At 38.2% G+C, this 16,387-nt stretch overlaps 1 protein-coding gene across 1 annotated transcript in view; it reads right to left on the bottom strand.

Moving 5' to 3' along the window:
• The window catches only part of LOC134814119 (3'-5' RNA helicase YTHDC2-like), a 138,134-nt gene that overhangs the window by 12,144 nt on the left and 109,603 nt on the right, over positions 1-16,387 (bottom strand). The window contains exons 10-22 of the mRNA XM_063822153.1: positions 13,164-13,307; positions 12,672-12,788; positions 11,954-12,071; positions 11,681-11,775; positions 9,610-9,688; positions 9,212-9,396; positions 8,870-8,989; positions 8,514-8,633; positions 2,818-2,945; positions 2,370-2,490; positions 2,032-2,137; positions 1,780-1,891; positions 463-619 (exon numbers count right to left, since the gene is read on the bottom strand). Coding sequence (XP_063678223.1) covers positions 463-619; positions 1,780-1,891; positions 2,032-2,137; positions 2,370-2,490; positions 2,818-2,945; positions 8,514-8,633; positions 8,870-8,989; positions 9,212-9,396; positions 9,610-9,688; positions 11,681-11,775; positions 11,954-12,071; positions 12,672-12,788; positions 13,164-13,307 — 1,602 coding nt within the window. The remainder of the gene's footprint in view (positions 1-462; positions 620-1,779; positions 1,892-2,031; positions 2,138-2,369; positions 2,491-2,817; positions 2,946-8,513; positions 8,634-8,869; positions 8,990-9,211; positions 9,397-9,609; positions 9,689-11,680; positions 11,776-11,953; positions 12,072-12,671; positions 12,789-13,163; positions 13,308-16,387) is intronic.

Below are 16,387 nucleotides of genomic sequence, written 5' to 3'. Positions count from 1 at the left end.
AACAAACAGACAAACTCACGTACCTTCTTCAGGGCAGGTATATCAGTGACAAACAAACAGACAAACTCACGTACCTTCTTCAGGGCAGGTATATCACAAACAAACAGACAAACTCACGTACCTTCTTCAGGGCAGGTATATCAGTGACAAACAAACAGACAAACTCACGTACCTTCTTCAGGGCAGGTATATCACAAACAAACAAACAGACAAACTCACGTACCTTCTTCAGGGCAGGTATATCACAAACAAACAGACAAACTCACGTACCTTCTTCAGGGCAGGTATATCAGTGACAAACAAACAGACAAACTCACGTACCTTCTTCAGGGCAGGTATATCACAAACAAACAGACAAACTCACGTACCTTCTTCAGGGCAGGTATATCACAAACAAACAGACAAACTCACGTACCTTCTTCAGGGCAGGTATATCACAAACAAACATACAAACTCACGTACCTTCTTCAGGGCAGGTATATCAGGAGGTTCAATACTTTTACTGAGAAACTCAGCTATTGGCATGTTGTGAGGGGCTAGCACTTTGGTGTTGAGGGCTATCTCGGAGAGGGATACTCGGAACAGTTCCGGTGGTGACACCTCGTGGAGGGTCTTGTACCTGGGGATATTCCTGTTAGTTCAACAGTTTCTATTTTAAGAAAATATTCTACCAATGTTATAAAGATTTTGTTGGAAATTGAATACTCATTCGTTGTCTGGTTGCGGGAAATATTGATTTTTGAGTTTCATGATCCAACATAGAGAATAATAGTAACTTTCTTTGTGAATAGTTCAAAACTGTACCACGTGACAAAACAGTACCACGTGATGTAAGACGTTTGATTATAAATCACGTGAGATAACCACGTCATGACAAGATGACGTAGTTACAATGCTCACCTATCCTTGCTAAAGAGGTGGTAACAGACTCACCTATCCTTGGTAAAGAGGTGGTAACAGACTCACCTATCCTTGCTAAAAAGGTGGTAACAGACTCACCTATCCTTGCTAAAGAGGTGGTAACAGACTCACCTATCCTTGCTAAAGAGGTGGTAACAGACTCACCTATCCTTGCTAAAGAGGTGGTAACAGACTCACCTATCCTTGCTAAAGAGGTGGTAACAGACTCACCTATCCTTGCTAAAGAGGTGGCAACAGACTCACCTATCCTTGCTAAAGAGGTGGCAACAGACTCACCTATCCTTGCTAAAGAGGTGGTAACAGACACACCTATCCTTGCTAAAGAGGTGGTAACTGGTAACAGACTCACCTATCCTTGCTAAAGAGGTGGTAACAGACTCACCTATCCTTGCTAAAGAGGTGACATCAGACTCACCTATCCTTGCTAAAGAGGTGGCAACAGACTCACCTATCCTTGCTAAAGAGGTGGTAACAGACTCACCTATCCTTGCTAAAGAGGTGGTAACTGGTAACAGACTCACCTATCCTTGCTAAAGAGGTGACAACAGACTCACCTATCCTTGCTAAAGAGGTGGCAACAGACTCACCTATCCTTGCTAAAGAGGTGGTAACAGACTCACCTATCCTTGCTAAAGAGGTGGTAACTGGTAACAGACTCACCTATCCTTGCTAAAGAGGTGGCAACAGACTCACCTATCCTTGCTAAAGAGGTGGCAACAGACTGACCTATCCTTGCTAAAGAGGTGGTAACAGACTCACCTATCCTTGCTAAAGAGGTGGCAACAGACTCACCTATCCTTGCTAAAGAGGTGGTAACAGACTCACCTATCCTTGCTAAAGAGGTGGTAACAAACTCACCTATCCTTGCTAAAGAGGTGGTAACAGACGCCCGGGTTGGTGCGACCAGCACGACTACGTCTGTAGTTAGCACTCTTCTTAGAGATCCACCGGGTTGTGTACTTGTTCAGTCCTGATAGAGATTAGGGTGACATCTATTTAAAGATAACAACCAAGAAATCAATGAAAATACTTAATTGATTAATTTAAAAAATAATAATTAAAATAGATTATGGATAAAAATTAGTAAAATAATTTCGATTAACATATTACCTGCTTTAGCATCATAGACACGTTCCTCAATCCTGCCGGAGTCAATAACGAACATAACATCGTCGATTGTAAGCGCTGTTTCCGCTATACCAGTCGACAATATTACCTGTAGTGGGTGGTCGGTGAATAGTGGGTGGCAGGTGGTGAATAGTGGTGTTATCATCTGGTTTAGCTCAACAAAAACATGCGATAGCCTTAATATCTCATCCTTCTTAACTTTTCTACAATCCACATTAAGCCTGAAGTAGCCGATTCCATTAATCCCAATAATATACTTAATCTTTCCAATTATAATCAGTTATGTTGAAATTATACAAAGATTCAAAAGTTTTCATTACCTTTCTAATACCGTACGGGGACTTTCTGAAGACTTTTCTCTGTTCGAAAGGTTGCATGGATGAGTGTAGCATAAAGATGTGAATCTTGTGCAGCATATTCTGATCTTGCATCAACATAGACCTGCGAAAGGGAAACAAATTGATAAATTTCCAGTAGATTGAAAGATTCAGGCTTTATAATTTATTTTGATGATTAATCAACGTTGGAACGGCTATAATACCTTTAGTTCATTTTGTATTTAACCGCCGTGAGAATTTTCACAAAGTAAGCTGAATCTTAAAAACTCTATTCTAAAACTCAGTTTAAGTTTAAGTTACATTTTGATTGTGGATTGGGAACTGGCCAGTCAATGGGTGTTTAGGCCTGAAATTGTTGTCGAGATAGAAACCTGAAACTGGTATTCACAACACTAAGAGAATTTCCGCAAATTGAAGCTGAATAACTAACCTGAGTCGAGTAATGTCATCGTAAGAAGGAAGGAAGACCAACACAGAGCCGTCAGGTTGCTGGCAGTCTAGGATCAGGGATATCAGGTAGAAGATAATATCTAGATCAGCCTTGCTGCTGTCCACAACCTGGAGTAGAGAACTTGTCATAACTATTAGTTGGTCTGTAGATGGTCCTAGTAACATGGTCCTAGTAATGTGATCTGTTTTGCCTAGTCATTAGTTTAATTCTATACTTACTTACAACTTTGTGACATTGATCACGTTTCCAACTCCAAAGAAGTAGCTAGGAGAGTCATACAATTTTTATATTTATTAAACACGTGTAGTGTGTTTTTCCAGTATATTAATTATACACGTGTGTTTTTCCGATAAATGTATCGTCCTTCATCTCAGCACACAATATGACCGAAGTATACACTACATTTGCGTGTTTCACTGTCTAGCCCACCAACCATAAGAATATGACCGAAGAGTTTTTGTCGACCTAGCGGTACCAAAACATATCTTTCTCTATCACGCGTCGTCCTACTTCTCAAATTAATTCATTAATTCTCTGATGACTCATTTTTGGATAGAATTAAAGTTAAATATATTTACAGCGATGTTATACGCATATTTGACTGTAATTTTATCCAAAAATGTGTCCGCAGTGAATTAAATTGAGAGGTAAACAATAGCACACGTTCTCGAAGATATGATGTCACTGATAAGATAGATAGTAAACATATATATTGTAAACATTCTGTAAGATATATAAGCGGATATAACGTAATAATACAGATTATAGGGATTATATTGTCTAAATATACTGAACTGAGTACGGAAGCATTGGCTAGACCTTTATTTTTGTTGACCGTAAATCAAAACATCAAAAATCGCATAAAATCAATAAGCAGCAGAAACACAAGGACTTCGTTATCCATATTTTCTGGGTAATCTTTTGTTCTGGTCTCTACTCCGGAGCAGATCAACTCCGTTTAAATAAGACATTGGTTTAAAAGTTAACCTAGTTGCTCATCTCTTGAGGAAGCATTGCTGGTTATGCTCCCTTACTTAACCACTATTCTTGATTCTTGAAATCCTCCTCCACTCGTCCCTCAAGTAGATCCTCATTTCAGCTTTCCTCACGAAATATACCACAGGATTGCATGCGGAGTTAAGTGTCAATAGCACGTGAAAATTCACCAGCCTCACCAACTTCGGGACATGGTTCTCGGAGTTCCCCGTTTTCAAGATCAGATCTACAAGGAACCCGATGTTACACATACAGTAGAATACAGACAGAATACCAACTGTCACTGTTGCGCGTCTTCTCAAGGTCTTTTCCTCGGTCTTTTTCTCGGTCTTTTCCTCGGTCTTTGTCTCGGTCTTTTTCTCGGTCTTTGTCTCGGTCTTTTCACAAACCGATTTTGTGGTCTGTGAGAGGTATATCTTTACCATGCTGGCCACGTTAGATGTTATGACCACAAAGAAAATCACGAAGAGCAAAGCGGTATTAACTGCTCTACTGACAGTTACCAAGATAAACTCATGTCTCCAGCCCTTTAAAATCTCAAAATCACATACAATGTACGCAGGCACCATGACCAACAAAATCAACCCAAAAACTATCATTCCAACTGCAATTGAACGGAATTTCACGACATGGAGCGGTCTTACCAAACTGACAGTCCTCGTGACCGCTAACACACAGGTCAAGAACCCTGAAACAAAAGAGGCCAACATACAGATCGTAGTGCAAACAATCAGCACATGCACAAAATAAGGCGGCATCAGATCCTGCAAACTGCACCCAAAAAACGAAACACAGACCACGAAATCACAGATGTTCAGGTTGATGAATAGTCGCCTTGTTAAAGAGCCTTGTTTGCGAGTGTTTGATTTGACTTTACGGCGGAAGTAGGAGAGGGATAGGGTGTTGCTGAGGGTTCCCAGGACGGCTATCATACCGCTCGTTATAGAGACAGCTATTGAGCTCTCGTCCATAACACCGTCACTAAGATGGGATAGTTCGTGTTTGGTTAAAGACAATTATCGGTATCATGTATGTGGTGATCCGGAAATAAAGTATAAACAGTGTAGTGACAGTGTAGACCATAAATACCAAACGAAAGAGCCAAAGACGCTTTTTTGGATCATTGGTCAGTAAGCTTCTAAGAGCAAAATCATCACATTTTTAATGCTTTGATTAAACTTTATTTTGCATTTATACATACATACTGTAAACTGTATTATATATTAAAAGACAACAAGTATCAAGTAATTCTTTTGTCGAGTGTCTGTTTATCAAGGATATCAATAGTTATTTTCTGAATACAATAAATTCTTTACAGGCAATAAGGAGCAGTCAGATGAAGACAAAAGGAGGGAAGGTTCACAAGAAGGAGTACCCGATTTCTTGGGTGTACGTTAACCTTCAACAGCTCCTTTTCAGTTTCTGTATTAAATGTGGAGGACAAACCCAGGTTTTGTGGAATGGCCGTGACAATAGAATACGTTTGCTCCTTGTGCACTTTTGGAGATCGAGCTGCAACCTGGTTCTCTGGTCCCATCATGAATCGGCGATCCCTTTATTTATGTAAAAACTTCCTGTGCTCTTATAAAGAGTGGAATTCGGTTTCAAAGCATGCAGAACCTCTGGAACCTAATGGAACTACCAACCTTGTGACTTGTCCAGGCCAACTTTTCATAAACATATTAAAACGTGGCTATTTCCAGTGATATACAGAATGTACACGGACCGGAAAGAGGGAATATGCGACCGTCTGAGAAAACAGAAGGCTTTTAATTTAAGAAAGCCATTTTACTAAACATCGATGCAAACATTAGAAACTATAATCTTCTTCCCTTTGACTTACAAAATACCTCATTTGAGGGTGCAGGGTGCTTGCTAATGGACGAGCCCGCTTGACGTATTTAGTCATTTTTTATTTTAGCGCTAGTGGGTTGTAGGAAGTAGATAGAGAATTCAAACTTCGACTAAATTGTTGCTGTAATTAAACTTTTGGATTACAGAGCACTAAACACATAGTTGGTCAGTTCGTACAAAAGTCGTAAAAAATTCGTACAGTTCGGCACCTTTTTTCAGTTCGGGATTAGTTCGGGAAAATTCGCCTCATAAATTTTCGAACTTGGATTTAATCGAAAGAACTTAAGTCTTAAATTAACTCAGATGTCAGGCCTTTGATAGATAAGTACCTTTTCAAACGACCGGTGCTTTTAGCGAGGTTAAAATACTCTTTATCTACCAGTACTATTATCATTTATCACGAAATCAGATATGAGTCAAGATTTATTTTATGGTTTAAAATCATTAAGAATTTTGTTCAAAGAAAGCGACCACTAAAAATAATTTTCATTTGACGCAATATCATTGATTTTAATTGGATTTCTTTGCGATATCACTACTAATATATCATAGAGATCAGGATTGATGCTACAGCACTCATTAAACGATTGCATTTTATAAACCAGATTTTAAAGTTATTTAATTGAATTGAAAAGCTGTTTCTAAAACAACCGTTCCATAGGTGCACAGCACATCGAAAAGTAGAAAATTTAGTTCTGAACATTTATAGATGAACGTGCAATTTAAAAGAGATCAACAACTTTGTAAAGCAGATTATAATTACATATAGTATTCCCACTCCCGATACATCTCAACCTGTGAGAGGGTATATTCTTGCCATTAGTTTAACTGCGTCAAACTTACGATGGTCTAGACGCGATATTTTCTCCTGCGTGGTGCTATATAACGAGAATTACATAACCGAGATTTTATTTTATTTTATACTCCAAATAGTCGGAATCGGTTTGTGACTGACTTTTATACCACTGTACATCAGGGGTCGCTCCTATAATGAAATTTACCAAGTAACACTGTTCACTACATCCCAAGACTGAACATCACTGAACTTGAAAATGTTTTGGGCTGGGAAAACTATGTGCTCTATATAAATATAATCGCTGCTATTGACTTCTTCCTCGCTATAATCGGTGAGTATTATTAACGAACGAATCTAGTATATTATAACCAATATATACTAATAATCTCAATAGATGTGTGTGTGTGTGTGTGTGTGTGTCTGTCTAGTGTCTGTCTGTCTGTATAGTGCCCAAATAGTGCCGACAAAACTCTGACGAAGCCAAATGATTAAGGTTTTTCAAATCGGTCGGTGGTAAGTGGTTTAAAATTCGGTAAAAATTCATCGACAGCTTTTTAAAATTCGTACAGTTCGGCACCTTTTAAAAGTTCGTACAGTGCGTACTGACCAACTATGATAACATCTAACATCTAAATTTAACCCCTTGCGATCTTGGTCAGTACCTACGCTAGTCACTAACCAGTAACCACGCACGTGTTGCGGGAAGCACATGTTTTGGCAATATTCCACCATACAAAGCCAACTTTCGTGAACATTTTGATGCGGGCACGTGATTTCCTGTTCCCGTATTTGGTATATTTTTTAAGTTCGGCAATTTTCAGAAAAAAATTCGTATGCGAATTTAATTCGAATAATACGTTTAGTGCGAATTCAACAGCATTGGTTCCTACTTCCTGGAAGACTCAGTGGCTTAGTTGGTTAATCTGCTTGTCTACTGGCCCTGACGTTGCGAGTTCGAATCCCAGTTGGCCGTTGGGCCAAGATTTCAAAATTGATGGGCAGCCGTCACTCACCAAACCATGGTGTGAATGGTAGTGGCTCTTATTAGAGCTGCGAAAATAACAGTAACACATGTACATATGCCTGGGGTTGCGTCCCGAATATGCTGCAGGGAAATCTGTGCCGGAAGGACCGTGGCCGCACCGCAAAAAGAAAAGGAGATCGGCCCCTCGATCCTAGCTTGCTAGGTTCGCCATTGTTGTTGTTGTGTTCCTGGAAGAGTGCACAGTTGGAGAATGCAGGTACCCTTTGCAGTTTGCATAATGCGAGTCAGTGAGTCTACAGTAATTAGCAACACGAGCAGGGGATCATTAAATTCAGGGAATTGATTTTCTGTTAGATTTTTAAGAATTTCTGAAACAAAAGGCTGGCTCTCCAAAGTCTGCCAGGGTAAAAGAACTAGACTTGATATCGCTGTCAGGGTTTATATTGGTTTGAGCGGTTACGTTATTACCTAGTTTAATAGTTTACCAGCCGCCAGGCGACGTCAATGAATAGTTAAAGGTTATACAAATTGCAGCTGTAAATATTCAATCAGAGTTAGAAGGATGTCTTAAAGCTGAATGCCGCTAGATGAGTGAAGATCGGGCATCAATTGAACATTTAAATAGCAGTTTGATACTTAAAAGCTATAGCAACTTAGCAAGTTTCCAGTCCACAATATCATGATCGAACCCAGAAAGACCGCGGTTTAGGCTAGAGACTAGATACACAAATAATGAGATAGTTGCCGTAGCTCAATACTTTTGCGTAATGAAAGAAGTACGTACAAACTCTTATGAAATACAGTAGTCCCCTCTTGTAACATGGTTTTTGGAATGAAAGATTTGAAAGATTTAACGTTTAAAAATCGCGTAGTACAGGAAAACCGCGTTATAAAGAGGTCACTTATTTTCGTGCTAAAATCAGCTCTGACATCATTAAAGTCAATATTAAACCTCTTGTCAAACATGACAAGAAATGATGAGATTATTTACTTTAATAAGATGATGAACATTAGATAATTCACCAAAAATGTAGTGATAAAAACCTTGTAGTAAGTTTCCAAAATGCCTTTCTCCTCTTTATTTGTAATTATGTTGGTCTCTTCGCTGTTGTCAAATTTCTTCGTTACGAACTCGTAATTAAACTCTTTCAACAGTGTTATCACCTGCAATTTTAAGTGTAATAATATAAATTATTATAATTTGGGTTCCATGTCTTATTCTTTCTCACAACCAAATTAAAATGTAATTACAACTAATCTTCCTTAATATATTGATCCTCTAGTTTAACTCTGAAATCGTCCATTCCAACTATCAAAGGGACAAGTGCCGTTAATTTGGAATATCATTCATGATTCAATATCCATGTTAACGACCATACAAATTAGTAAATTCCGCATACCGCAGGATGAGCATCGGCATGTTTGTAGGTGTTGTGTCCTCTCAGATCACTGACGTTAGGGTCGGCTCCCAGGTTCAGAAGTTTTTCTACCATCTCAACTGATCCCTTACTTGCTGAGATCTGAGGGAGGACATTATCAGTAATTATCAGTAATCATCAGTAATTATCAGTAATTATTATTCGTATGTTGTCAAAGATATGTAGTGGAACATATTTGTAACCGATCTGCCTTGTCAGTATTCTCATATAATAGCTACACCTGTCTTACTAAATTAATCTATTTAATCTACGTTAATTAATTAATCATGCTAATTAGATTCAGTAAACAACAAGGAAACTAACCATAAGAGCGGTCATGAAGGAGGCAGTGTGCTGGTAATCCACTCCTACACTCTCGCTCAGGATATAACCCTGCATCTGGGTAAATGTGGTCTCGTTAAACTGCTCCAGACACGTCTCCATGGCAACGTCCATGTTCTCGTGGAGCCACACCTCCGAGCAGCTGTCCTGTACGTCCGTCTGTTCACCTGGAGGGAAAATGTAACGTTCAGTTCCAACTTTTAGTTCCAACGTTTAGTTCCAACTTTAAAGTTGGATAACTAAGGACATAACAGTATTTACTTGTCCCAACAAAGATTCGAAATTCCCGCAAAAATGAGAACAGTCTGAAGAGGTTTGAAGAAATATTCAATGGAATGTTTACTGTTTAGATAGAGTAAAGAGAAGAATAAAGAACATACCAATACCCAGAATCTCTCCAAGCTCAACCCCGTACATGTTATTATTCTGTGCTACTTCATAGTTACCGTCGTAGTTACCCTGGTAAAAGAAGTCATGCTAATAAGAAACAGGAAATTGGAAAACCCAGTGTGATATGCAGATGTGTAAGAAATTTAAATTAGAGTGCTATTAGAGTGCTATAGTCTATAACCAAATTCGGATTCTCAGATGAGCAGAGATAAGGAAATTGGATAACATTTAAACAATAAACAGTCATCACCAATTAAATAGCGTGAACCAAAGGGGGGGGGGGGGGGGGGGGGGGGGGGGTTGCAACGACCATTAATGACCATTAATGACCATTAATGACCATTAATGACCATTAATGACCATTAATGACAATGTCAGTTTTGTCAAAATTTCATCTACTGACATTAATGGTCATGTTTTTTCCGGCACTTCTTAGAGCGAAAAGGACGGACGCCTGCATCATTTAGACCCTACCTTAAGTTAACTAACTACAAGTATATGTTATTATTTTACATTTACAATTAGAGATTCGAAAGAGAAAACTTAGAATAGAATCTTCCGTGGTTAGGCAGACCTTCCAGAATATCACTTGAGTGGATTCCAGAGTGAGTTAGGGATTACATTTATTAAGTTCGAATGTAATGAAGAACAAATTTTGCGGCCACGGGATTTAAACCAGATAACAGTTGGTGACTTATTATAGTTATCAATAATAATAATTCAAAGGGCAATTTAGGAGTATCAGATCGTATCAATAGTAAAATAACAATCAATAATAAAATAATAATAACACGGGTATTAAAATTAAATACTTCGTTCCCGTTCTTATATCATATCAAGATTTATATTTAGGCCAAATCATTATGCTAGTCGATTATATAGTAATTACACAGTAGATGAACTTATTCAACTTTAGCACTTCATGAAATACATCGTCATCAGTCTGAATCGGACAACAAAAAAGCTGATCTTTTCCTAGGATTAGATAGAACAATTCGTTTACAGTTCAATACTCTGCCTTCGGCAGTTTTGACCCAAAATCGAGCACTGTCATCATGATTCATGATAGGGACAAATTGATGCGGCAGGAATTCGTCTAGATCTGCAGTTGCCCTTTTTTGAAGCAGAGACACTCATTGATAAAATGGTACCGAGGCAACGAAGGGGACGTTTAGCCTTTTTTGGAACAAACTGACTTACTGACTTAAGGCGGCTTCAGCGTCCGAGTTTTGATGCGCTGTCTCCATAAAACTCTATCCGCCATAAGTCCGCCCATTTCTCCAGTGTCGTTGAGACCCGTGTCAGCTCGTAGGCTCTCAATATAGGTCATGGCTGGTCTCCCCCTACTCCGCACCCCATGAGTTGGTTCCCAGAGTAGCAAGCGGTTTGCGACTAGTTCTGGGTGCCGGTGGATATGGCCTGCTAGTCGCATCCTGCGCTCTTGGATCTTCATGGTTGCTCTCGGTAGGTTGCCATAGACTTCTTTGTTGGTTTTTCGCTGCTTCCAATCCACATTAAGTGCCATCCTTAGCATTCTAGTGTAGCAGCCATCAATGCGTTTCTTCAATTGCTCATAACAAAGGTAGCACTTAATGAGTCGCCCTTTCGAATTGTTCGACGTTGACAGGGCTTAGAAGAATTTTTGCAGCCCGGTTGGTATGGCACAGAACCCTCGAAACAGCCGGTACCAAAAAATTTCGATCTCCGACTTTTATTTCCAAATATCGTCTTACCAAAATTACAGAACTTCGTAATAGAGGTGTTTTTGTTCATTTTCTTGTTTTTTATAGTAACTAAGTCATGAAGATCCTTGTCTTCACTTTCACTATCTGGTGCGACGAATTTCAATTATTTAATGACCATTAATGACCATTAATGACCATTAATGACCATTAATGACCATTAATGACCATTAATGACAATGTCAGTTTTGACAAAATTCCATCTACTATTAATGGTCGTTGCAACCCCCCCAACCAAAGTAAAACAGTTATTTTCAGTGATAGAAAACGCCCATTTTATCTAATAACTCTGAAAGAATTGGACCGTCAGATAAATTACCTGGTACATGGGTAATTTGGGTTGGAAGTTGTTGTTGTGCCCCCCTTGGTACCCGTCATTGTTCATTCCTAACTGCGACATCCGCGCTGTCAAACCTGTAAAAAACGAGAATGAGAGTTAAATGACGGTGCCTACTTGCAATATGAACTCAAGCACTGCTCCTAAGAAGCAAAGCAATGACTAAATATAATAAAGTTTATAAACTAAATTAAATTAAATATAAATATTTAATTAATATTTAATATTTTCATTTAATTATATTTAATTCCCGACCTTGCTCCACGGTGGGTCCACGTTGCTTCATCCTGCACGTGATAATACTGGTGACAGCATCTAGACTTGTCCTGTACGCGCATTCTTCCGTGGACATGGGCAGCGCCTTCAGGTTCTCCTATAAAATATAAAATATAGATGATAGAGATTGTTAAACAGTTTATAATACATTTTACATATTGAGTTTAAATCAGGCTAGTAGTCAAGGCGATTACACTGATCAGAAATGTCAAGCCTAAAATAAAACTATAAGCAAACATCCCATCTAATCGTAGAACTATATAATTGAACTTGAAGATAAACCTGTAATTTGTAAAATATACGCAGTCTTCCACAAATAGAAATAATATGTAACTGAAGATAAACCTGGTATTTGAAATATGTAACTGAAGATAAACCTGGTATTTGAAATATGTAACTGAAGATAAACCTGGTATTTGAAATATGTAACTGAAGATAAACCTGTTATTTGAAATATGTAACTGAAGATAAACCTGTTATTTGAAATATGTAACTGAAGATAAACCTGGTATTTGAACTATGTAACTGAAGATAAACCTGGTATTTGAACTATGTAACTGAAGATAAACCTGGTATTTGAACTATGTAACTGAAGATAAACCTGGTATTTGAACTATGTAACTGAAGATAAACCTGGTATTTCAACTATGTAACTGAAGATAAACCTGGTATTTGAACTATGTAACTGAAGATAAACCTGGTATTTGAACTTCTCGTGGTACCGAGTGCTCGAGAGAACGGACTCCAGGAACATAGCATGCACTTCCACTGAGCTGCTGTTAACACTCACTATCGGCGCGTTGTTGAAATAGTTCTGAAAATGGTTTGTGTGAAGTGCATCGAAATTAGAAATCAGAAAGATCTTTAGAATTTATAAGATTTATATGAAGCAAAGTATTGAAAGATCAATCATATCTTGCCCGATTAATACTTAAAGTTGAGTCTCAACCTTTTTTAGGGTTACACAAATCCAAGCACAACTCAAAATCATTTTACACCTGAACGGATGCTAAGATAAAACAAATATAACAAATAAACATAGAAAATTAAATAAAACTAAAAGATAAAACCAAACCTGAAGCTCTTTAGGGTCCGGATCTGCGGTCATGAGGACGAGTCGGAGGTAGGGTCTGACGGGGTTACCTGGTTACCTGGTTACCTGGTTACCTTCTAAAAGATAAAACCAAACCTGAAGCTCTTTAGGGTCCGGATCTGCGGTCATGAGGACGAGTCGGAGGTAGGGTCTGACGGGGAGGATGTCCCTCATAATGTTGAGGAGGAAGTCGGAGTACATCTCTCTTTCGTGCACCTCGTCTACTATTATGTGGGTCACCTGACCAGAATGTATTTGTTATTAAATATTTCTAATTTTACTTTAGATTTAAATTTTTATATTGTAGAGGTGCCAATTTGGTTTGCTTACAGTTCAGACTCAAGGTCCGAGGATTTAGTTTTTTATAGTCTTATCAGTTAATTGCTTTTGCGTCGGTTTAAACAGCTCTCACTGTGTAGCAGATAATATACTCGTGTATATTAAACTGGCCCTGCGTGTACATTGTACATCATGGTTAACAAATACTTGGAGAATCTTGACAATGAAATAGCGATGAATTACTCTACACTCAAATTCAGATCAATGTATGCTGAACAGATTTTGGGTGCTCAGATTATGCTACTCAACGATATGCGTCAAGCGGCAGGTGTTCAGAAATCCAATGTGTTACGTAAAGAAACGCTCAACAAGCCTCAGATCACCAAGGCTATACTGTGTGATTGGATGGAAACTTTTATCAACATTCTCGACAGTTATTGTTCACCGCTGTTGTTTTCAGCCACCAAACCACAAAATGAAATCGACCAACTGAAGGACGAAAAGATTGCAGATCAGAACACTGTGATTAAACTGCAAGGACAATTGCTTGAGAAGAAAAGTGAAGATTTGACCTCTGTTCAGACGACAGTGAAAAGCGAACTCAAAGCCTGGTCGTCAGTTGTGAAGAATTCATGCAGCAAGGCGCTAGCGCCTAAGAAAATGAAAGCTGCTCTGAAAAGTGCCTCCGAGGAAGAGGATCGTAGTCAAAATCTGGTCATCTACGGTCTACCAGAAAAGAGTGAAGAAATCCTGGAAAAGAGAGTGCTTGAGGTACTAGAAAACATAGATGAGAAACCTCGAATCGTTTCTTGCTGTAGGATGGGGAGAACTGTATCAGATGGAGGACCAGCCGTTAAACCTATCAAGTTCACTCTCAGCGGCTCAGATCATGTGCGGCGAGTGTTGAGCAAAGCGAGAAAACTAAGAGAAGTGGAGGGGTATGACTCAGTGTACATCAGCCCCGACCGATCAGCCGAGCAGAGAGCTGCCTTCAGGAAGTTAGTTCTTGAAGTTAAGCAGAAACGGGAATTGGAGCCTCAGCGAGTTCATGTTATAAGGAACAATAAGATCGTAAGCTCCGAGAAGGACTGATGGGATATGATTTTTTATCAACATATTATTTGATTGATTTTCATTTACCAGGGACTAGGCTTGTGCGGTGTGGTTTCGACTACAATTTTACTGCGTTCTGGTTTCCCTTTGAAATTTACATACATCTGTCCTTTAGAGATCGCAATCAGTTATATTTTGATTTTTTTTTGCGCCACATGTTATATTGTATGTAAATTTTGAAAAGATTTTCATAAAAAATAGTGTATCTCGACAATATTTCGTAATAAATGTTTGGAAAAAAAAAGTATTTCTCGCTTATTACAATTAGTCTGTTGTAGCGTCGGTATGTTTATGTATATTTACACCTTCATGTTTCATTTTGTGAGTACTCTACTTCCAGCACTGCTTTACCGTGTCCTAAATATAACTCCTTAAAAATATTTAACTCCTTAAAAATAATTAAGCTATAGCTTTGGAAACCAGGGACAGTAAATCTGCTGTTTTGGTCTGTAGCTCTAGACGTCCAATTTACCGGGCACCTGTCTTTTCCTCTGCTTACTGCTCCTTAGCATATTTAATTAGAAAAATAATGATAACTCAGTTATACTATTTCTTATCTTAGATGTCTGCTGTATTTGGATAATAAAAAATATTCAGGTGGAATGCAGGTTTATAACTGGCCAGGTGGTAACGTTTGATTGAAAATCTAAATTTTAACAAAACTCCTCATTTACCAACATGTCTGTTATTAATTAGGTAATTTTACAGATCGTTTCCTCGTGATAACTACATTATAACAAAGGATAGAATGTATGCATTATTCTATCCTACCTCAATATATTCATCACACGAAATGGAACCATTAGTCGTCTTTATCTAAGCGATAAATGGTGAGAGCCACAAAATTAATGGTATACAGTGCAGCTGCCAGCAATTTGCCGTAGTACTTGTGGTTGGTTCGTTGTCTGCCTAGATTCTTCGTACTAGATTCTATGTACTTAAAAATAATACTGAGTACTATCCATTATTTTAATATTAAATTCCAAGATATTAATATTTCTCGATTTTGTATAAGATTAACTGAATTAACGGAATAAACTCAAATGGTTCGGAGAAATTAAGTGTGTATTACAGAACTGAATTAATATTTCCTTGTGTGCCGTACAATTAAAACACTTAGAGGGATTGAAGGGGATCACGAACATAATTTTGATGTTAACATCGTTAATGGTCCGAAGTAAATTTGTACCTTATTTAGTACGTTTTTATCATAACTTGTATGATAATATCATACAGGTTTTAATAATAGACTTATACAACACCTTAATAATAGTTAAGGAATCCTTTTATTCAAGTCATACAAGACGAATAGTAAAGAAGCTAAGGCGATATCCGTAGAAACGTGCTAGCTGTCACAGTATTAAAAGGAATAATTACTCGGCTGTGAAAGAAAACCTTTAAAGAATGTTCGCCGTGTTATTGCTTTTTATTGAGATGGTTTCACAGGTTTGTGTTACAGATCCAGTGTGCGATATGACGATACATTAACACAGAGGCCGCAGAAATAGAATGATGAGAATAACCAGATCCTGGCGCGATGGAACTAATTTGATGCACGATACCACGACAGGCCCTTATCACTAAATGACACAGCCCTTAAGTATCTCCAGCAGCTAGCTCATTACTGTATAATAGTACTCTAAAGTAATTGGATCTCGTGTTTATATAGATAAAACAAAAGGTGTTATTAGTAGACCTTTTGATATCAAGGTAACATGTGTATTGTGTGTAACCGTACCCAATTCATTGAAAAGCAGTGATATTCGTTTTGTATGGACTTAGCATTACATTTGGGTTCGCTTCACAAATAGACAACTTAAGTAATAGTAATTATATTTAAAATGAGCTCCTTGTAAGTACCTTTATCTTTTGATCACTGGTTCGAATACTATTGTCATTAATCGTGATATTAGACCCCCAACTCAAGC

The sequence above is a fragment of the Bolinopsis microptera genome, chromosome 4 (assembly GCF_026151205.1).
Source record: "Bolinopsis microptera isolate Bmic1 chromosome 4, MBARI_Bmic_1.0, whole genome shotgun sequence".
Taxonomy (NCBI): Eukaryota; Metazoa; Ctenophora; class Tentaculata; order Lobata; family Bolinopsidae; genus Bolinopsis; species Bolinopsis microptera.
The sequence above is the reverse complement of the archived record's forward strand: the minus strand, read 5'-3'. Positions and strand labels throughout refer to the sequence as shown.